The sequence below is a fragment of the Geotrypetes seraphini genome, chromosome 10 (assembly GCF_902459505.1).
Source record: "Geotrypetes seraphini chromosome 10, aGeoSer1.1, whole genome shotgun sequence".
Taxonomy (NCBI): Eukaryota; Metazoa; Chordata; class Amphibia; order Gymnophiona; family Dermophiidae; genus Geotrypetes; species Geotrypetes seraphini.
Window position 1 is genome coordinate 4,048,141 of NC_047093.1, and position 24,155 is coordinate 4,072,295.

The following is a 24,155-nucleotide window of genomic DNA, read 5'->3' on the forward strand; positions in this document are numbered from 1 at the left end:
AACCGGTCCTGCCGGAACAACTTGCGGTTCATAGGCCTGCCTGAGACTATTGCGGAGAGTGATCTGGGGGATGTCTTGGAGCAGTGGCTGACCGAGTCTCTGGCTCTCCCGTAAAAATTGGGTCCCCTGCATATTGAACGAGCCCATCGCTTGGGGCGGTGGAGAGACGGCGCGGAACGTCCCCGTGTGGTGATCTGCCGGATTTTGAACTATCGGCATAAGATGGAGGTACTCCGAGCTTTGCGGCAGGGGAAGAAGCTGCAATATAAAAATACTTCCGTCCTTTGTTTTCAAGACTACTCTGCAGAGGTTTCCCAGGCACGCCTCAAGTTCTCTCCGCTCTGCTCTGCTCTGGTTCGCCGCCATATCCTTTTCTTTGCAGTACCCGGCACGCCTGCGGGTGATGTACTCGGGTACAGCTCACCATTTTGACTCTCCTGAGGCCGCTCAAAGCTTTGTGGATGAGCATCTCCCTGCTGCCTCCTCCTAGACTTTGTTGACCTCGCTGATGCTTTGTTGGGGATTCCCTAGAGCTCTGGCCTTTGGGACCTGTACCTCCGGGGATGACCCCGAGACCCGTCTTCTCTGCATATATTTGGACTTTTGTTGGACTTGCTTTAGCCTCCTTTGGGGCGTGAGCTATGTGATGTTGGAGTGCTTTTGATAATTTCTGGTGTGGAAGAGGGGAGTGTGCGTGTGGTTTTGGTGGGTTGTAGCTTGGGGGTTCCTTTTGGTTTGGAGAGTCGGTGGTGTGTGTGGGTGGGCTGAGTGTTGAATGTCTGTGGCCTTCCTCCGCTAGGGGCTCTGGGTGGTACTTTCTTGGGGGGGCTGCTCCTTCTTTGGAGTTAGATTGCAGGGGGGATGGTGTCTGGGTATTCTTGTGCTCCTGTGGGGGGCGTATCTTGCTTTCTGGAAGTGGCAACCATTGGGTTGTGGTGTGGAAGGTGGGTAGTGGGGAAGAGGGGTGGGTGGGGAGGGAGGGTTTTTTGGGAGGGGGAGGGGTTAGTTCTCAGGGGGTTGGGGTATTCCTAGGTTCAGTCTGGTGGGGGTATGGAGGGCTCCTTGGTGGTTGATATGGCTGGGGGGGGTGGTGGCTGGGACACTCCTCTGGTTCTGCTCAAAGGGTTCTATTGTACTTGTTCTTTTCTCTCTATTTTGTTTTTCCTGGACTGTAAACTGATCTCTTGGAATGTGGGGGGTATTCATTCTCCACTTAAACGTTTTAAAATTTTACAGCAGCTGAATCGGAGGCGAGCTTCCTTGGCCTTTCTACAGGAGACTCGGTTGACCTCTGTAGAACATGCTAAGCTCTGTACATGGCGGGTGGGTGAACATCTGGAGGCTCCGGCTCTGGGGGGAAAGGGTGGAGTCATGATTCTTTTTCGTAAGGGCCTTCCACTGCAGACTCATAGGGTTCTCAAGGATCCTGAGGGCCGTTATTTGATTGCTTCGGTTACTCTTAACAATAGGCCCCTGCTTTTATGCAACCTTTACGCTCCTAATAATCCCTCTGCCAAATTTTTTAGAAAACTGCGTACTCTCTTGTTACAATTTGGTGATATTCCCTTGTTGCTTGGGGGGGATTTTAATGAGGTTCCGGATCCGCGGCTTGATCGCTCTTCCTCAACGGGTAGGGAGGCCCTCAAGACTTGTACTGGGGCTCAGCTTTTGGCTTCTTCCCTTAATTTGTTGGATGTTTGGCGGGTTTTGCATCCGGTGGAACGGGATTATTCTCACCTATCTAGGGCCCATGGTACGCTTTCTCGGATTGATCTGATTCTTTTGTCCAGGGATTTGCTTCCTTTGGTTCAGGAAGCGGTGCTTGGCCCCATTGAGATATCCGATCACTCATGGGTGGGCCTGGATTGGCAGTGGGGGCCCTCTAGAGGGGGTGGCACCCAGTGGATGTTCCCTTGTCATTTGTACCGGAATGCCCGTTTTCATGATTTTCTGTTGCACAAGTGGGGGGATTTTAAATGTACCAATCAGGAGCATAGAGAGGATCCCATTCTTTATTGGGAAACGGCGAAGATCGTGTTACGCGGGGAGATCCTGGTGTTTGCGGCCCACGAAACAAAGCTGCGTCACCAGGCAGTTTTGGCGTTGGAGCGTCGGGTTTTGATTTTGCGGAGACACTATGCTGGTAGTGCTTCTTTGGGGCTCCGGGCGCAGCTTTTAGAGGCACAGCAGGAATTGAATGAACTTCTGCATCGGGGAGCGCTGCGCTCTCGGGATCATTATCGGTTCCAATTATTTCGGTTTGCCAATAAGAGTGGTCGGCTGTTGGCTCGGTTGGCCCGTTTTCATAGTGGGGCGTCCAGTGTGGCGGCGTTGCGAAATTCACGGGGCATTCTCCATCATAAGCCTGATGATGTTAGCCGTATTTTACGTGACTTTTTTGCCGCTTTGTATGATTCGCCTGGCCCAGACCTCCTTGATGGTAAGGTCTATTTGGACAGTTTGGATCTGCCCCGCCTGTGGCTCAGTGACTCGGATATGATGGAGAGCCCTCTTACTGCTGAGAAGGTGGAATGTGTGATTCGTGCGAGCCCCTTGGGTAAGGCGCCGGGGCCCGATGGCTTCCATGGGGAGTTTTATAAGTTGCTCGTTTCCGAGATTGCCCCGGTTTTGTCTGAGATCTTTAATTTGAGCGTTGCTAAGAGTTTTCTGCCCCGTTATTTGAACCTTGCGCAGATTATCGTTCTCCCGAAGCCGGGTCGGGATCCGGTTTTGCCGGAATCCTATTGACCCATTTCCTTGTTGAATTTTGAGACAAAATTGATGGCTAAAGTGCTGGCCAACCGTTTGGCCCAGGTATTGCCTTCTCTGGTGTCTGACCAGCAGGTGGGATTTGTGCGTGCTCGCCCGGTGTCTAAAAATCTTCGTCGTATCCTGCTGGCTTTGGAAAGAGCTGGCGAGAAGGGCACCCCCGCCCTACTTATTAGTTTCGATGCTGAAAAGGCCTTTGACCGAGTGGGGTGGGAGTTCCTCTTTGCTGTGCTTCGTGCGTACGAGTTTGGCCCTTTTTTTTAATGCTCTTCAGGCGCTGTATAGTGATCCGGCGGCGCGGATTTCAGTGAACGGGGGCCTTTCGGCCCCCTTTCCAATTCGGAGGGGTACCCGCCAGGGCTGCCCTCTATCGCCGCTGCTTTTTGCTCTTTATTTGGATCCGTTGATTCGGGAGCTGCAATCTAATGTGGACATCTGTGGCCTCAACTGGGTGCCACTCATTTTAAGGTGGCGGCTTTTGCTGATGATCTTTTGGTTTTTCTGACTGATCCGCACTGTTCCTTGTCTACCCTCTTGGAGAGCGTTCGGGAATTCGGGGACTTTTCGGGGTTTGCACTGAATCTGAGTAAATCTGAGGCATTGGCCTCTTCGGCGGGGCTCCGGGAGTCTTGGGGAGGGGCTTTTTCTTTTTAATGGGCGGAGTCTTCCTTTCGTTATTTGGGAATCCAGCTTTCTATGGATGTGCAGGAACTTTACAGGTTGAATGTTACGCGCCTCTTGTCTTCTATGGGCTCAGTTCTGGCTGCTTGGCGTGATTTGCCGCTTTCCTTGATGGGGAGAGTGCATCTCTTTCGGATGGTACTATTTCCTAAATGGTTGTACGTTCTGCAGACGCTTCCGTTGTGTCTTTTGCAACGGGACATTCGGACTTTTTACTCTTTGCTCTCGTGGTTTTGTTGGGGGGGCCGGAAGCCTAAACTGTGGTGGCGCTTAATGATGGGCTCGTGGGACCGGGGAGGCTTTGGGGTGCCGAATATCATGTTATATAACTGGGCTTGTCTATTGCGGCATATTCGAGATTGGGCTTTGGGTACCGCTCTGTATACTGACGTCTCCTTCGAGCGTGATTATTTTTATCCTGCTCATCTCTTGTCTCTTCTTCACGCTCGGTTGGTGGAGGTGCCTGTTCCTGGTAGACGTAGTGTCTTGTTTCGTCCTTTTTGGGAGGTGTGGCGGCGGATACTTCCCCTGTGGCATCAGGACTCCCGGGTTAGTGTGTTGTTGCCTCTGACCGGTAATCTTTCCTTCCCTCCAAGGTTGGTGCCTTCGGTTTTGCGCAGATGGCGGGCTAAGGGCTTTATCAGGTCTTGCGGGATGACGGGGAGCTGAAGTCCTGCGTTGACTTGCAGCACGGTGGTCTTCCCTCTCTTGGTCTTGCTTACGCACATTGTCAGTTGCAGCATTATGTGCGCTCGCTTCCTAGAGATTCCCTCTCTTTGTCCTTTGGGATACAGTTTAGAGCTTTTTTGGAGGGGGGGGGGGAGGATCCGGAGCCTCAGATCTCGATTTCTTTTTTTCAACGGCAGCTTGCAGCCCTGGGGCTTTCTCATGATTTTTCCTCTGTCTTGGCGGCTTGGCAGAGGGATTTGGGGAGGGAGCTTGGGGCGGACTGGTTGCTCCGCGCTCTCCGCGGGTTCCGGCCTTAGTATATAATGCGGAGCTGCGTGAGTGCCATTACAGAACCCTGTTGTGGGCCTATACCTCCCAGAGCCGGGCCTTCTATATGGGCTGTGTGGATACCCAGTATTGTCTCATCTGTCTCACTGAAGTGAATTCTTACTTTCATGGCTTTTGGAGTTGTGAGAGTATTCAGGGTTTTGGGGGGGTAAACAGGAGCTTGTGGGGTGTGACAATATAAATTTGCATATTTTTGCTTGAGGAGAGAGCTGTTGACTAAAAGTCTTCTTTGGATCTGTTTAAGACCTTGAAGACTTTGGGGAGTTGTAAGTGGGAGAGAGGCCTGAAAAACTCTTAAGTCAGGCCAAGTGCGCTATACTTCAAGGGAGTGTGAATTCTCTCTCTTTAACTGAAAAGCGCTCTTTGAGGAGAGACGTCTGGATGGTTTCAGCCTCTTAGTTTGAGACTGAACTCTGAGGACTTTCTCAGAGATCAGATTCCACAGGTAACCCTTGAGGTTAATTCCCTCCCGCCCACACCAAGGCAGAGCTTTTTTGGCTCTTCAGCTAACCATGAACAGGGCATTGCGTTGGTAGGATTTTTCTGTTTTTTCTTTTTTCTTCCAGGTGTAAGTACTGCAACCACAGTATGACTGGGAAACCGCCAAATGATGTTCCTACTCCCACTACATACCGAGCCACTGGAATTGACTGCTCCTGCAGATCAGATCCCTTGAAGAACTCCTCAACTTTAGGAAAGCAATAAAAACATACCTCTTCACCTAACCCCTGCCCTTGACTGATGGACTACAAAGAAATGTGTGTCACCTAAGGAAAGTTCATAAGATAAAATCTGGTATTATAACTATGGTAAATCCGATCTATAAACTGTCTGTTTGTCAATTAGGATAAAACTCGTACTGTAGAATAACCAGGGTAAATTATAACCAGTAACCTGTATATTAGTATTAGACCCTAAATACGTGTCTAGTTAGAAAAAACTTGTATTGGAAACATGTACTAGATTATGGTTAATCTAATGTAAATTGTAACCTGTTAACTGTATACTATATATGTTAAACCTGTAGCCCATTCTGGGCTCTTTGGGGACAATGGGATATAAATCAAAATAAATAAATAAATAAACATTGTGTCACCAAAGCTGCTGCTCAGGTTACAGTTTCTGTCTCTGTGCAGCAGAAAATGTTACCCAGACAGAGGGAGTGGTTCCATGTACAAGCTGTCTTCAGCTTGAATCCCGCATGAAGGAAGTAAAGGAATTGAGAGAGGAGGTGGCAATACTGAAAAGCATCCATGAGAATGAGAGGTACATCGATGAAATGGTTCATGAGGCATCAAAGATTTCCAGCAGTGGGGAAGAAGAGGCTGTGCTGAGGGAAGACAACTGGACTCAGATTACAGAACCCTGCAAAACTGGTACTGCGACTTCACCCGTCCTTGAACTGAAGAATCAATATGCTACCCTGAAGGAGGAGATGAGAGCATCCCAGAGAGAGGAAGGACTAAAGCTTGAAAGCCCCAAAATTGCTGGATCCATGACCACTGGGAGGCATAAGGAAGTGGTGATTTGCGATTCCCTTCTGAGAGGTACAGAAGCGTCCATCTGCAGACCAGACATGATGTGGAGGTATGCTGTCTATCTGGTGCCACAATCCAAGATGCTATGGAGAGATTGCCAAGACTCATCAAGCCTGATGACTATTATAAGATTATTGAAATGGGGTTTATGTGTAGGTTTCTTGAATTGAAGGAATGTAATTGATGAGGGGAGATAAATTCTGATATGGATGTTAACAGAATGTTAAGTGTTGTATTGGAGGTCAAAATGATTTAAATGATGTTACACTTATTGTAAGTTTTTTTAAAAATGAATAAAGAATTGGAAAAAAAGACTATTATAAGATGCTGCTTATCCACGTTGGCACTAGTGATACTGCCACTTTTGATATGCTGCGAACGTATGAAAAGTGACTTTATGGCTCTGGGAGAGAAGGTGAAGCAGTCAGGTGTACAGGTGGTATTCTCACCCATCCTTCCTGTCAAGGGTAAGGGCCAGGTCAGAGAAGCACGCATCCTGGAGAAGAATATGTGGCTCTGTGGATGGTGTCGTCGATGGTTTTGGCTTCCTGGACCATGGGATGATTTTCCAAGGGCTGCTGAGCAGGGATGGTATACATCTATCAAAGAAGGGAAGAAGTGTTTTCGGTGGCAGGCTGGCTAAGCTACTGAAGAGGGCTTTAAACTAGAAGTGATGGGGCAGGGTGATCATAAGAACATAAGAATTGCCATCTCCGGATCAGACCCTAGGTCCATCAAGTCCAGTGATCCGCACACGCGGAGGCTCCGCCAGGTGTACCCTGGCATAGTTTTAGTCCCCATATCACTGTATGCTTCTCAAGGGAGATGTGCATCTAATTTACCCTTACCTGTATCACTCTATGCCACTCTTAAGGAGATGTGCATCTAGTTTACCCTTAAATCCTAGAACGCTGGATTCTGCAATTACTTCCTCTGGGAGAGCATTCCAGGTGTCCACCACTCACTGCGTGAAACAGAACTTCCCGATATTAGTCCTGGACCTTGAAAGGACACATTTTAATGGATAAGTTTTCTGTCTCTGTCCATGCTGGAAGTAATCAAATGTAGAATGTTGGGTGTTTACTCTCTTAATGGTTTGGGAAGAGGTCATTTAATTTATGTTAACGAAGTTAGCTCTCAGACAATGAAGGCTCGACTCCCCACTGTATGTACCGGTTGAGATAGATAAAGGAAGCTTTTTACACCTTTTAGCTTTAAACAATGAAGTACATATCCTGCTCCTTTGTGATTACTTCTTTGAAGCCTATGTATCCTGTCACCAGATATGGTCTGTACGTCATCTGCTAATATCACTGAAAGATATATAAATGAATGCAGATTGATATTAAAACAGGCAAAATCTCTTTAGAAAACTGTCTACCTATCTTTCTTTCTAAGGGGAATTGCCTCCAGATGACAGAGTGTTTTGCAGGGCAGTTTCGGGACCAAGAAACGGATCCTGTTCGTTTCAATTTGGGGGCTACGTCCGGGATGGACTTGACATTACCAATATTTTGTGAGTATTTCAGAATTTTGAATTCTGTTCTTTAATACTCACAGGTATTGGAGTCATGTTCCAACCCTTTATTTATATTGTAGGGTTTTTGGTAAACCCGCCGTGGTTACTGTTCTTTTGGCAAGGACAAATATTAATGTGGAGTTTTCGGTAAGCTTCCGCCGCGAAAATAAGCAGCTGCCATTCTTTCGGGAAGAATGAAATTAAGTGAAGACTTTTGGAAAGTCTCTATTGTGGATTAAAACGTCTGCGCATTCTGTCATCTGTACTATTCTTTGCATGCGCTTTTCTCTTCTATCGCTTAGATAAGATTTTATAGAGTATAAGATTATATTGTATATTATTAATGTACCTCGCTTATAAGGTAAGGTAAGCGAAAACTTCTGCATTGTTATATTGGTTTTTTTTATTGAAAAAATTCCTGCATTGTGATATTGTTTTTCTAATGGGTCATAAAGGCACTTAGGATTCTCCACCTCCTAGACAGATGAGACTTTGTTCACTTCAGTAATAATAATAATAATGGTAATAACTTTATTCTCCTATACCGCCACAATCTTGCGACTTCTAGGCGGTTTACATTTAAGAGAGCTGAACATTCAGCGATTTACGATATGTGGAGGGAGTACAGAGTACAGAGACTATTAGGACAGAGTACAGAGACTATTAGGAATCAAAATTACAAAATATAATGTTTGCTAAGAATTTCAGAGCGGACCTGTAAAGAAAAATCGCAGCTTTCCTGAAAAAAGGGAGAAAATTACAATGTACAGTTTGTTTAGAGATTCAGAAACAGCAAGAATTAGGATTTCAGAGAGCATTGTGAAAAGAAAGAGTGCTTGGTGAGGTTCTGTTTAGGTGATGTATCTGTCGAATAGGGTAGTTTTTATGAGTTTTCTAAAGGCATTGTAGGTCAGTTCAGCTTTATTAATGTGACTGTCTAGCCAATGTTGTTGTTTATTTGCTTGGAGCATGAAGGTTCTGTCCAGAAAGGTTTTGTATTTGCAATTGGTTATGCTTGGGTATGCAAAAGGGATAGCTGTTTCTGGTTTGTCTTGTTGGGTTGTGGAGTGCAAAGTGGGTTTGTAGATACGTAGGTGCTAGTCCCCAAACTAGCTTGAAACATATGCAGGAGAACTTGAATAATATTCTTGCCTCGACTGACAGCCAGTGCAGTGGTTTGTGATGGGAGATGACATGGTCATTCTTTTTTAATCCATATATCAAGCGGACAGCTGAGTTCTGAATGATACCCAAATAAACGATATTACAATAGTCCAGGGTAGAAAGCACTAGTAATCTAAACGAAGTATTTTTTGATGGTCTTTAATCTCCATAACATGGTGAAACATTTTGTTGCCACAATATTCGTGTGTTCAATCATAGTGAGATGTGTGTGTCCACTTTGTGCACTAAACACTCAGCACTCAGGTTCTGGGTCTACCTCCCATGATAAAGAATTCCAAGGTAAAACACAGCTGAAGACCTACCTTTTCTCCAAGTATCTGATTAACTAACTTATTCCATTTTCCGTGGTTACGCGGTTAACAAGCACAATGTAATGTAATGTAATGAAGTACGTCACATCACAATTTTAATATTTATTAAGCTGTTTAGCTGTTTGTTATGATCTGTGATTAAATTGTGAGGTGAACTGAAAGAATCGATGCTAAGATGAGCATATAGCGTCTCTCCCCATCTCTAATGCTACCTGAAACCCAGTGCAAATGGAGCTATTCTGTATCACTGTACCCACATTTTTACAACATCCCTGACCCGCCCTTGCCCTCTTGTGGGTTGAGGACTGTGGTACTTAGGGGCCCAGGGTTATAGAATGGCATACTAGCAGAGGTGCACCCAAATCCAAATTACTGCCAATTCACATCAATAACTGACTGTCTATAATTGGCCCATTAACTAAGTTGTGTGCACATTTCAGGCATTATGAGGAGTGTGGCGCAGTGGTTAAAGCTACAGCCTCAGCACCCCATGCTGCTCCTTGTGACCCTGGGCAAGTCACTTAATCCCCCCATTGCCCTAGGTACCTTAGATAGATTGTAAACCCACTGGGACAGAGGGAAAAATGCTTGAGCACCTGAATAAATTCATGTAAACCATTCTGAGCTCCCCTGGGAGGAGAGTAAAGAACATTGAATAAATAAATAATGGCCAACTTTGGACAACCTTTATAGAATCCAGGGGGATGAGTTCATTGTACTACTTCCCCCACCTCACCCTATGCTTATCTTTTTCAAATCTCCTCTGTTTCTTCCTCCCTTCCAGGTTTTCCATGTGCTATGTTTAAAATAACCATGACCTAAACTTTATTGGAATTTTTAGTATCCTTATCCTCTTCCCCAGATACAAAAAGAAGAGAAATACAACAATACAAGTTTAAAATTCATACATACCAGAACAACAATGATAATCACATTTTTCCCTATTAACAAAAGTGTGGGGGGAGGGGGGTATTTTGGTTTTTATAGTAATGCAAATAATGTGGGGAGGGGGTTATTTTATTTGTTCTTATATTAAAGAAGGTTATTGATTATGGGGGAGGGAGGGATATGTGATATGAATTAGATTTTAATAAGATATTAAGTGATGTATTTATGTATAAATTGATGTTATATGCTATTTTACTTATTGTAAGTTTTAAAAATGAATAAAGAATATTAAAAAAAACAAAAACTATGACCTAAACTTTATTGCAATTTTTAATATCCTTATCTGCTTTCCCAGGTACAGAAAGAAGAGAAATAGTAAGTTAATCAAGTGTGATTATTCAAGTTTATAATGAATTTATTTAAAACACTTGTTGTAACATAAGAAAATGAATAAAGATTTATAAAACAGAAAAAAAAAAAAAAAAAAGAAAGAAGAGAAATACAACAATACAATTTAAAATTCATACATACCCGAATAACAATGATAATCACATATTTACCCTATTATGAAATCGGCTTATTGCAAAATATCATATTTACGAGCATAATTCGTTCCAGAAGCATGCTCGTAATCCAAAGTACTCGTATATCAAAGCAACTTTCCCCACAGACCATAATGGCAACACTGACAATTTGTTCCACAACCCAAAAGGTGCCAAGGAACTGGGAGGAAGTGGTGAGGGGTGGCCCAGGAGGGTGTATCTGTTGGGTGTTGGGTGCTGCAGTTTGTAGGTGGCCAGCTTCAGGCAGCGCCACCTCACGGAGACGCCTCCTCCATCTGCCAGCCAGTCCTCCGCACTACGCTGGAGAACCTCTGAGCCCAGGCAGTCAAGCGCCATCCCACATACGTGCCACATATAAACACGCACAACATCAATGATTGATGTTGTGCATGATCATATGCAACATGCAGGTGGGACAGCGCTCAACTGCGTGGGCTCAGAGGTTCTCTAACATGGTGCGGAAGGCACCCGGCGGGCGGAAGAGGCATCCCCCTGAGGCGGCGCTGCCTGCAGCTGTATGTGCTTGTTTATCGGGGCAGCGCTCAGTTTGCGAGACAAAAGTTTGCTGAATATTTTTCTCGTCTTGAAAAACACTCGCAAACCACGTTACTTGCAAACCAAGATTTGACTGTATATATATATATAAACCTAAAGATATACAAAAGTACAAGAAGGAAAGGCTCAAATTGGTGATCACCTGTAATGGGACATCTGTGTCAAGCTCAAATTTTGGGACTTTGTCGGTCCAAGGCATGAATCTTTTACTCTCAACATCTATGTAATAATCAAAGACAGTTCCAGAGGAAGGAAACTTGATGGTTTTAAATTCATTCACCCACCATTTACTGAATTCGACACGGTAGTCCACAAGCTGGAAAACAAAAGTTTCACTGGAATGACATCGGTATGAGACAAACTGGAGTAGTTCAATGATTATTCAAATCAAAAGAACAAAACGGTATTCAGTTAAAATTTCTAGACTGGTTGATATTGTTTTCCAGGGAAAAAGCTGAAATTTATAACCACAGAAAAGGAGCTGGAGCTGGTGTGTCATGTCAACTATCAACTTATATTTCAAACTTTGTATTTTGCAATTAAGATTGTGCTATATAAGTACAAAATGATATAACAAAAATATCATACAAGTAATAATTACAAGCTGTTTAAACATTTAGGTCAATATTTAAACACTGAGATCAGTATTTCTTGTACATGAACATTGTGTTTAAAAAAAAAAAAAAGGAACCCCTTATATTTTTCTCTATAACAAACAAATGTCTAGGTGTACAATTTATTTTCAAATTTATACACTTCCTAAAACTGAGATAGATGACAGGAGCCTCTGATAAAGTGATGCCAGGCTAATGCGCTCAAACACTGATATTTATGTACCCGTGTGAAGAATGAAAACTTCAAGAAGAAGAAAGTTCTAGAAGCTATGCCTGTCCAGGGCCCCCCTGGGAAGAATGGAGGCGTGGACTAGGAGAGGGTTAGACAGGCATTTGGTTTATCCAATAGGGTGATACATATTCCCAGTCAGGGGAAGGATCTGAAAAAAAGATACTTTCTGTATAAAACCCCCATGCTCTGGCAGAGTTTCTTTAGAGAGAATGCACTATGCTTACAGATGCTGGCATTGTATATGTCTAAACTGATTTATTTCTGATTTGACAAATGCTGCTATAATACTTATTACTAGAATAAAAAATTATTTGCTTTGGAATATACAATGTAATCTTGTTGGTTTTAATTTTGGGTTTTTTTAATATCATATCGGGCCTCCGGTGAAGAAAAGTAAGTAGCAGCTTTCACTTCAGTAGTGACCCCGACGTGATGCAATAATGCCCTCTAGTGGTCGTTTTTTTATTTTTCAGTTAAAATCTACACAGGAGACATGAAAGCGTCTTGGTGCTGGGTAGATCAGAGAAACACTTTCAGGGGACGTGAAAACGTCTTGGTGCTGAACGGAAGGTGCTCCTGTGTGAAGTTTTGTGAGCTAATTAGGGCGCAATTAGGACATAATTAGAATGCCACATCGTAGTGCAATTTTTATGCCATAATTGGATGCCAAAACGCCACAAAATACATAATTCTAGTCACATAGAGACCGTATGAAATTAATACTGTACAAACTGTAAGTACAACCTTTCATTTTAATTTTTATATATTAGACGTCAGTTTTAGTGATAGGGAAAGACAGTAGACATTGTACATTTGTATATATACTGTATATATATACCGTGTTTACCCGATGGTAAGACACTGTCTTATTTTTTTGGAAGGCCAAAATATGCTCTAGGGCTTATTTTCGGGGGGATGCCTTATTTACCCATGAAGAAGACTACAGTACACAGTTATTGTTGAAAAAAAACAGAATTTTATTACGTTCGCGATAGGTACGTTCGCAATGCGTTCGTTGGAGGAAGAAAACGGTTGGCTGAAGAATCGGTCGGTTGAAAAATCGTACCGTGTATGGCCAGCTTTATCCATCATACCATATATTGTACCATTTAATGTCCCCAATGTTCTCCATCAGGGAAACACAGTAAAGAGATTATTCTGTAGTGCAGCATCAGAGGGGACTTGACAATGTGAAACCATTGTTTATATACCGTATGCATTTTAAACAGGCTTTATATACAGTAAGTGGTATTGCTCACAGCAAAAGAAACCTGTCTGCGTGTCTCACTTTTGGATGTTCTGGCCGTGAACAAACTCCTGCAGTCTCCGTTAGGGAGGGATGAGGGAAGCTGCCTGTGTTTCCTTGCGCGGAGTCACGTGCGTGCGCTGCAGTCCTGTCACTTCCTCCTCTTCACTTCATGACGAGGCGCGGCACGCAGCCATGGAGGCAAATACGGTAGACGGAGGGACCACACGGAGTCACCCACCGTACCACCCGATTCGGGTAAGTGCAGGTATCGGTGGGTGGCTTATTTGCGGGGGGTGCCTTATTTTACATTTTTTTCTAAAAAGGGGGGGCTGTCTTATTTGATGGCCCTGCCTTATCATCGGGGAAACACGGTATTAGGGGAACAAATAGGGTTGAGTCAAGATCTGGATTGATTTTTTTCTGTTAGCACTCTGCAAGTGTGTGTGTGTGAGATGTGCCTGGTGCACGAAGCGAGACAGAGTCCTTATTTGCATTTCCATTGCTCTGCGATGGGCGTGGCCCGAGACAGATGAAGCAAAAGATTTCTGTTGAATGCTGGGTGGCTCAAGGAGACAGAATGGGGAGTAAAAAGCTAGCAGAAGTGATGAGGGGGGTGGTAGAGACCTCCCCGGACAGCAATCCTCTGGAAAAGCCCCCTAGAGAGGATCCTGCAGTAATAACGAGTGTGTCCAGTATTAAGAGAAAAGATAAGAAGCAAATGATAAGTAGTGAGACTCCACCTAGCTTCTGGCCAAAGTTTAGTGAGAAGGAAAATTTGGCTATGTCAAACTTTAAATTAGTAGGAAAATTGCAAGCAGCGCTAAGGAAACTAGAAATGTTTCCTGTTGAAAAACAAAGGGGATTGAAAAGAGGTGAAAATCTGCCCATGAGACCCCTTAAAATATTTATCCCCTCCCTGAAAAAACCCTCGGGGGAGAGGGGGTGTTAGTGAAACAACAGCAGGAGAGTGCTGTGATATAAGGAAAGCACGCATTCTTAGTTACATAGGAAAATACTTTGAGACAGTGCTTTAAACATAGATGGGAGGAGCTGAACAGATTCTCCTCTATGAGAACCAGGGGGGAGAAACCATTTCCTAGTTTAGATGTTAAAAGTCAGAATCTATACTGCCCTTCTGACTAGAGCTGAAACTTATTACACTTTCTCAAATTCAGAATAGGAATAGTAGTAAGCTGAAATAGATAAGATTCAGGAAGATAGTGTTTGCTTTGGAATTTAATAATTTTTACCAGTGCTTAGGACCCTTTTGCATATTTGAAAGGAGATTATCAATTTTTTGTTTGTGTTGTGCTTAAAAGGAAGTAACAGTGTCACAATGCTCATCCCGTGTCAGGAATTTGCAAGTCCTTCTCTTAACAATTTTATATTTAGAGGAACTGTTCTTATGTTCATTTATTCTTTTTTTTTTAAATTCTTTATTCATTTTACATCTTACAAGTGTATCATAAAATAATATTTGAACTTATACAATATCACTTGATTATCTATCATTTTTAACTTAAATTATAGTATTTAAACCCTCCCTCCCAGCCCTACTATTTCATATGTATTACATATATTATATAATATCTATAATATAATAAAACTCTAAGCTGCGCATGCGCACTCCCACCTGCGTGCGCCCGTTTTCTGTGAGCTGTAGGGCACTGCAGGTAGGAGTGCGCACGTGCATGAAGCTCTCTCTCTCCCTCCCCCCGAGGTGGATGTCGGCCGCGGCGGCTGTCGATGGCCCGAGGTGGCTGTCGGCGGCTGCAGGCCGCAGTGGCCGAACCCGGGCGGCATTTTAAAATAAAACAGGCAAGTTTTTAAAGGATGGCTTTTCAAACCCCCCCACCACCACCGCCGCAGCTGTACCTTTTAAAACCCTCCGCCCCCCAGCTTTGTGGTTAAGGCCTGGCTTCTTCGGGCAGCAGCAGCAGCATTTAAAATTCGCTGCTGTTGCCGGCTTCAGGCCTTTCTGTCTGGCGGGTCCTGCCTACTTCATATTTTCATGAAGACAGGACTCGCCAGAGAGGAAGACCTGAAGCTGGCAACAGCAATTAATTATAAATGCTGTTGCTGCTGCTGCCTGATGAAGTTAAAGGAGGAAAGGGAGCAGAAGGGGAGAGAATAGTACCGGGTAAAGCTTTGGATTCTCGCCCAGAAATAGCTAAGAAGAAAAAAAAAAAAAATTTAAATTGAATCAGGTTGGGCAGACTGGATGGACCATTCGGGTCTTTATCTGCCGTCATCTACTATGTTACTATGTTACTATGTAGAATGGTAGGGCATGAAGTTAAGGAGGAAGGTATGGGAGGGGGAGGAAAATACAGCACAGGGAAGTGGGGTGGGAGGGAAATGCTGCAGCACACGGAAATGGAGAGGCAGAAAAAGGAAGGGAGGCGTACTGCTGGGCAGGGGGAGCAGGAAAAAGGGGTTGATGGACAGGGGAAGAGGTGCTGATGGACAGGGGGGGCAGAAAAATGAAGGCAGGCCTACTGCTGGACAGGGGGAGCAGGAAGGAGGTGATGATGGACAGGGGGAGGTAAAACAAAGGGAGAAGGCCTGCTGCTGGATAAGGTGAGCAGTGATAGGGTGGTGGAGGACACAGGGGAGGTAAAAGGAAGGGAGAATGGACAGGGGGAGCAGGCAAGGGGTGATAGTGGACAGCCAAGGGAAAAAAAAAGAAAGAAAGACAGGCAAAAATACAGAAAGCGGCTTAGGAGAGAGAGAAAAAATAAAGACTGACACACACACATATATTCTAGCACCCGTTAATGTAACGGGCTATAAGACTAGTATTATATAATATGTCCTAATAATCTAAACATTTTATATCAAATCAGAAATCCCTCCCCCTCCACTTTGCAATTATACCTTTTAGGGAAAAATGATATTCCAATCATTTCTCATTATATTTATTCTAACTGTGGTATGCATACCGTATTTGTAGGGGATTTTCTGTTTTCCCTCCACCCCTACGGCCAGCATTTTTGGCTGTCCCTCTTTTTCTTCTTACAAGAGAGGGGGGAATATATAGCGTACATAGTACTGCTTTTAATCATGAGATGTAACATCTCAACCCTGCCAATTACGGCAGGCTTGCAGAAGACAATACAATACAACCTTTATTTGGGTAATTATGGAGAATCAATGTTAAATGAGTATGAATAAGAAAAAACAAAAACAACAAACAAAACCAACAATCTGTGTGATAACTTAGCTAGATAGACCTGTGGTTGTAGGAGCCAAGAACTAGTTTTCTGATTTACATAAACAATTTCTGAATTAATAGTTTTAGGATATCTTTTGGGTTTAGGAGATATTACAATTCTTTTATATAGCACCAGTTTAAGATGGCAGACCTTTCTGCGTTGGTTATAAGAAATACTGTGCACTGTAATGTATATTTTTATTTAGATCAGATTTTGATGTGACAGGAAAGACAAACTCTATCGCTTGAATATATAAAAAAATAAGAATAGGATTATTGGCACATTGTTCTTAGTTTATGGTTTTAGGGATTGCAATGTCTTTTGCCTAAAATAAATAAAATAAGGTATGCTAATTAGTTCTGAATTGGTTCCAGTCTTTACACAGTCATGCTTGGACTGGATTAACTATCCTAATCTTAAGATTTAGCAACATTTAGATAAATTCAAAGGAGCTTAAAAACTACAACAAAAAAAAAGAGTGAAGGGACACGTCTTGTAGTTTTCATTAGACTGTGTTTAAAGCTGTAAATCCAGACCATGAGCTCTTACTAAATAGGCTACAATCTATTGGTGTCACAGACCAGGTCTTATCTTGGTTTCAATCCTATTTCTCTGATCGTACTTCATCTGTGTCATTTAATAACGAAACTTCTAATAATTTTACCACAACATACGGTGTGCCTCAAGGATCTATACTATCTCCACTTTTATTCAATATCTTTCTCGCCCCATTACTTACTCTGTGTCAATCCATCGGCTTCAATGTTTATGCTTACGCCGATGATATTCAACTATTACATCCCATAGATACCAATAACCCTTTGGACATACCAACAATAAATATGAAACTTGAAAAAATATCACAATGGCTAAATAATAATAGACTAGCACTGAATATCAATAAATCAAATATTATGCTCTTTCCCTGGAAAGATAATTTAAAACTTAACCTTCCAATTACAATCAAGGGTGTTCCGTTGCAAGAAGTCTATAACATTAAAATCTTAGGTGTTACATTTGATCATAAACTCTCTTTTCACGACCACATCAGTAATATTGTCAAATCCTCTTTCTTTAGACTCCGACAAATTCGTTCTGTTTCCCAATTTCTTTGTGCTAAGTCTCTCAAAACTCTTATCCACTCTCTCGTTATTTCCAAAATAGATTACTGTAACGCTCTGTATAACGGGATAGCTCAAAAGGAAATCAAACATCTACAGATCATTCAAAATATGTCCATTAAACTCATTTTTAAAGCAAAGAAGTTCGACCACGTAACACCGCTTCTTAGGGAAGCCCATTGGCTTCCATTTACACATCGGGTAACATATAAAATATGTCTGCTTACATTTAAATCTCTTCTCTTTAAAACCCCAGCTTTTATTTACAAGTTATTGATCCCATACACCGCCAATAGAACATTAAGATCCGCTGAACAACATCTACTAACGATTCCTTCCCTTAAAATTATAAATACCTGACGACAGTTAATTTTTTCAGTTACAGCTCCCCAAACCTGGAATTCTCTCCCTAATCATTTAAGGGAAGAAACCAATATAGAAAAATTTAAAGGTAAACTGAAGAGTTTTCTCTTTAAAGATGCCTTTATAAATTAATCATTTTGTCTTTGAATCGATATCATTTTTTCTTTCCAAACTTTTATTGAAGTAAATTTAAATTTAAAAGAAAAAGAAGAAGAAAAAAAAAAAGGGGTTTTATATTTTTTTTTCTTTCCCCCTTTCCTTATGTGCCCTCCTTATTTGTCTCTTTATCTTTTAAATATATTGTAATTCTTTCCCATCTCCTCCCTTATGTTTCTTGTCTTATCAAATTTGTTAATAATTTTGTCAGTCTTATTTATTGTATTATTCCCCTTACATTGTAATTTTATCAATATGTTAATCGCTTAGAATTTGGATTAAGCGATAAATCAAATCATTATTAAACTTGAAACTTGAACTTGAAACTTGACTCTGTTTGCCTTCTCTTGCTGAAATACTGCAAGGACATTTTATGTTTGAAAAGATGTGTGTTATCTTGTTGTGAAGTGACTTCAATTGTTTTCATAAGCTGTATTTGCAAGCAGCTTTAGATAAGACTAAGGCTCTGCTGACCAAGGCACCCTTTGGACTTCAGTCTTTAGATAGAAAAATGCTGGTTATTTCTTTTAAAGTTTCATGTGACCTGTGTCCATATATGGTTTGCATTTACGTCACATGCTGACACATGATGACAACACTGATTCATGTAAAATGATATAAAAGGGATGTAAAGCTGACAATAAATTGGACATGTTTGGAAGATGATTTCTTGTCTTTAAGATATGTCCCCAGATGCATCTGTCTTACAAATGACAGACAGAAAGAAAGTATGGGGCAGGAATTGGGACCTAATCCTTTTCAGTTGGGGGCCCGCCCGGGATGGACAGATGACATCACCAATATTTTGTGAGTATTTCTGAATTTTTTCTGTTCTTTAATACTCACTGGTATTGGTGACCTGTTCCCACCCTTTATTTTAAGTTCAAGCTTTGGGTTCTATTACGGTGTTTTTGGGGAAAAATCTCGGGGTACTTTCGGTAAGCGCCCCTCGTGAATATAAGCAGCTGCCATTCTTTCGGGAAGAATGAAATTATTTATAGAACCCCCCTACCCACGCTGTCATTTATGAGGTTAAAAAATTTTATAGAGTATAAGATTTTATTGTCTCTTATTACTGTACCTCGCTTATAAGGTAAGATAAGCGAATATTTTTGCATTGTTATATTGTTTTTGTAATGAGTCATAAAGGCACTTAGGATTCTCCCCCTCCTAGACAGATGAGACTTGTAAGGCTTATGTTGCCTGTGTGTGTGTGACATTCTTCCTTCAGCCTATATATTTCTGTGTCACCAATCCTTTCCTGTATACGTTTGCACTGTTTATATGTTTAACACTGAGGTAGGACATGCTGTTATGTGGAATGAATTGCAAGCGGTGTTTGAATCAGTCTAAGATCTTTCCCTCGTAGCTTGTACACAAGAACTGTTTCTTGTCTCCCTTTTGAACATACAATAGTTTGATCCTGACTCATTTTGTGTGTTTCTTCTACGGCTGCTTCCTTTGTGTTCTGTGCTGGCAAAGTTTTGTTTTGTTTTTAGAAGATTAGCCAGTTGTAAATTTTCTCTGTGCTTATTTGGATACCTAGTTACTGACCTTAAGGAATGTGATTCTGGTTTTCTCTTTCTGACTGAAAGCCATATTTTTCTATTTTGACAGTCTGAATTAAATAAAGCACAAATGCACTTTGACTGCCATACTAGTTCTTGTTCTTTGCTTTCATTATAAGGGTCCGTGCATGAATGCTTTTGCCCCTCCCCCCAGACTTTCCGGTTTGGGCTTTTACTGACAATGTTGTAAGCAGTACGGTGAGAATCATGATTCCACTGCTTGTCACTTTTCTTTCCTCCGGTATTATCAAAACCACTACTAATCCTGTTGTCAAAGCTGATGGCATCCCCCGCTTCGTCCTAGACTTTAGGGCTGTTAATGTTTTGGTAATTCTCATTGCACCCATTGTCTCTGATGTTTCTTCCTTTCTCTCCTCCATTCCATCGGCAGCCAATGTTTTTTTTCTGTCATTGTCCTAAAGAATGTTTTTTTTTCAGTCCCTGTTGATGAGGCCTTTCAGCCCCTTTTTGCCTTCACCTTTAAGCAACAGTATACCTGGTGTGGAATGCCCCAGGGCTATGTTGACTCCCCTGTTCTCCATTGTCCTCCGGGCTATTCTACAGTCATGCACTGCCCCTCATGGTTCTGTCCTCATCCTGTACCTCTTTTTGTGTACCATAATTCAGGAGACCTGTCAGGCTGATAGTTTGCACCTTTTACAATGGTTGTCTGTGTGTGGTCACAAGGTGTCACGAAATAAACTGCACTGGTGTAAATCTTAAGTGAAATACCTGGGTTTTGTCCTGTCTCATGGTCAGAGGAAACTCTGCACTTCCAGCATTGCTGCTGTTCTGGGTCTGCCCCGCCCAGCTACCAAGAAAGACATGCTTATATGATTGGTTACTGCCACCAATGGATCTCTGATTGTTCCTTCTATGACCAGATTCTGAGATAGACCCTGGGTTCTGAAATGACTGCTCTTATCAGATGGACTCATGAAATGTTGGAAATTTGAGATGTGCTTTGGTTTCTAGCCTAGGCCTGGGTCTTCCTGATTATGACCATATGTTTTATCTTTTTGTTCGGGACCATTGTAACACCATGAAGGGAGAACATAGTGGTAAGTTACGCTCTGTTGCCTTTTTTTCTATAGTCACTCCTGTTCAAGTTCATGGCATGTTTGCCTGCTTGAGAGCCCTGGCTGCATGTGCTATGGTGGTAGAGATGGTTACTCCTCTGACCCTTGGTCATCCCACTACCCTTCACACTTTTCATGATGTCCAAGCCCTTCTTTTTAATGGGCTTCTGGGTTTCAAGAGTGAACAGGATTCTCTACCTCTCTTTTTTCACAGCTTCAGTCCTTTGTTACCCCCCTCTGAACTTGATGCCTGGCGTTTGGCGGGTGCCCAAAGCCGCCCTTTTGGATGGACTTTGGTGCAAAGATGGGAAACCCTGGATACCAGCTGCTAGCTCTCCCTTATTCATTGCCCAATATCATGGTATTGGTTATCGTAGTGCTCGCTCGACATTTTAATTTCTTGCTAGTGATATTTTCATTCTTGACCTTTTGCTCCTTGCTACAGATATATATAGCTTGATAGCTACAGCTGGCACATTTGTGAATTGAAAACAAATTAGAAAACACAATTCCTTTCTATTGTTTTAGCTGAAATTAGGATGTTGCTAATTTAAAATGTTTTTTCTTTTTCTTAGCAGTAGTTCGGATGTATACATAGCCATCCCAGATCAGTTTTGGCACAGATATTTCTAATGTTTTCCAAGGGTCCTCTTTATCACTGCAGAGATAGAGACGCTCCAAAGAGACATTAGCTTTATGCCTTTTTCCGAATATGAGATGGTTATGATATACATTATTTGTAGTTTTTTTTTTTTTTTATATCAATGTGTTTATTTGCAGAGTTAAATTCAGCCCTGCACACTTGACAGATGAAATAATAGCTTCACGCTTAAAACTTTATGTTTTGTCTGTGTCATGTCTACTTGCTTTAGTTTAGTGGGTACCCCAGGATACATCACATTGGCCATTTCTAGAGCTCTTTTTCCACTTCTTATTAGTCTAACTGCACAATGTTCTTTTACTTATAGCTTTCATATTCTAAATGTAGTTTAGTTAGGGGTTATATGTTTAAGAAAAAGTTTTACTTTATACAGCGTTTATTTCGTGGTGCTCCCTACATATGATCCATTCAATATATATTTCTGAATACATTCAGTACATCAGTATGGTCTCTCTGAAGTGCCATAATAGTTATATGAAGCACGCAAAAACATATCTTTTTGGATTGTTCAATTAAGAACCTTAAGTAACTGAGTATTGTATCTCTTTTGCCATAGCTATACTAAGTAAATGTATTGGTATTGTCACATGTTGCCACATTCAGTACAGGCAACATGGTTTCTCTCTCGTTTTTTATCTCTTATTTGGATCACATTGGAGTACAGCTGCTGAATGATATTTGGACTCTTTTCCCGGTGTATCTCTTTCTGTATGCACAGACATCTGGCTGCTCTCCCATTGAGATTCTCATAGGATGACCTTTCCCCGCCCCATGGGTAGACAAACCCTCAATAGTTGAGAGTAGTGATCTTCCCTTGATACAGGAGGAATACGTCCAAAAGCTCATTGAAATATTAGGGCTTGTTCAAAGAAACGTGTCTTGCACTTCTCCTTTCTCTCCACAGATTCCTACCTATTTTTTCCAGCCTGGTGATCGTCCAGAAGCTTTTCAAGGATTGGAAGCAGACGGATTTCCCCTTTGGCCTTCCCACTACTGCGATCGCTGTGACCAGGACCGCTGTACTCACTGAGGAGTTTCCTGTTTGGATCCACGCAAGTCGCTTGAAGAGGGTTAACCTAAAACTCCAGAAGCAAGTCTTCCCTGCGCAGATTTCACCTCCTCCATTGGAACAACATGATGATCTCATTGCAGCATTCTACCAACTTTATCATTCTCTTACTGGCAACGCTGCTGCTAGATTTTCTTCCTGTATGGATCATTTCTAATTGGGTCTACAGGGATGATGTGTCCTGGGTCCACGACACTTTCTGCCCATACCCATCTGTAAATGACACTCCTGCTGTAAACAGCACCCCCGGCACCTCTTTGCGAACACGTCGGCAAGCTGGACTACTCCCTCGCAAAGGCTGTCCTTCAATTGGAATTCAGAAAGACAGATAGTATACTACCCTTTGGTATACTTCCAGCAGTGTGCACGTGGTCACCTTCACTTTTGAGTATTGTGACATTGTGGACTGTTCATCAATTGATATCCCAAGGCTGTGTCATTGGTCCTCAGAGATTCCTAAAACTAAAGACATATGTATATATATGTGTTACTGACTCACGTTGGGGGGATAAGTGTGCATTCTGGAGAGCGGTAGGGTGGAATATTGATACTGACTGGGCTTATAAACCAGAAAGTACTCTGAAAAAAAGTGGACCAAAATGGTAAATCATTGCTTACTTGTATGACCCTTCGTAAGGTTGGAAACTGTTATAGGAAAAGTGTTCCTGCACAAATTATTAAGCTTTCTCTTACTATTGACAACCCTAGACCTACTGATGAAGGTATGTACATTATGGTCATGTGGTTTAAGGGTGGGTCTAGCTATCCGACCCATCAGTTTTTCTTATGGGATCTATCTACCTCCTCTAATTTTACCTATCCCCTTTGTGCACTGTGGTGTTCTAAATACCTTTTGCTGCCTGGACAGAAAAAGCTTGATATTGCCGTTACCATCTATAAGGGTAATTACACATGTCATGTTTCTAATCTGATACAGGGTAGTTTTGTAGGTAATTTACCCCCAGGTTATTGTTCTGTCTTGGATTATAGGTATGCCCCATTGTTGCAGCATCAGATTTTCACCCTAGGTGATATTTACTGGCTCTATGGAGACTTTTGGCTCCCTGTTAAGCTACCCAGCCAGTGGATAGGCCAGTGCACTTTAGCTAAGGTTACCATGCTCCTGCATATTCTTTCTGAAAGGCATCCTTCCTATTCACATGGTTTTTTTCTTTTTTCTGTCTCGATATAAATCTGATCTCCTTGGTAGTTTTGATCCGCATGTATACATAGATGCTATAGGGGTCCCAAGAGGGGTCCCAGATGAATTTAAGGCCCAAGCTTAGGTTAAGGCTGGGTTTGAGTTCCTTATTCCCTTTGTTACTATTAATAAGAATATTGATTGGATTAATTAAATTTATTATAATCAGCAACGCTTTGTGAACTACTCTAGGGACGCCTTGCAAGGTATTGCTGATCAATTAGGCTCCACTTCTCAGATGGTTTTCAAAATCGTATGAATTAGCCCTCTCTATACCCATTTTAATATTAAACTGTACCATGCAATGAGTGATCACTGGATGCCAGATGATCACCCACTGTAACATCAGAAACACTTTCCCCGTTTGTAAGCACTAAGTCCAGTATGACCCCATCCCGCTTGGGTTACATTATCAACTGCTGGAACAGTTCTCTTTGTAGAGACTCCCTACTTCTAGAAGACCCCGCAATAGGGATACCCCAATCAACATCCGGCATGTTAAAATCACCTATTAGCAAGACTTCCCCTTTTTTAGATATACTCTGAATGTCTACTATTAAACCTCTATCTACTTCTTCCGTCTGTGGAGGAGGCCTGTATA

General features: G+C 42.3%; 1 protein-coding gene across 2 annotated transcripts in view; it reads right to left on the reverse strand.

Annotated features, from left to right (window-relative positions):
- The window catches only part of DNAH17 (dynein axonemal heavy chain 17), a 954,442-nt gene that overhangs the window by 362,922 nt on the left and 567,365 nt on the right, over window positions 1-24,155 (reverse strand). For both annotated transcript variants that reach the window (XM_033960179.1, XM_033960181.1), the window contains one exon: window positions 11,169-11,342. In XM_033960179.1, the coding sequence (XP_033816070.1) occupies window positions 11,169-11,342 (174 nt within the window). The remainder of the gene's footprint in view (window positions 1-11,168; window positions 11,343-24,155) is intronic.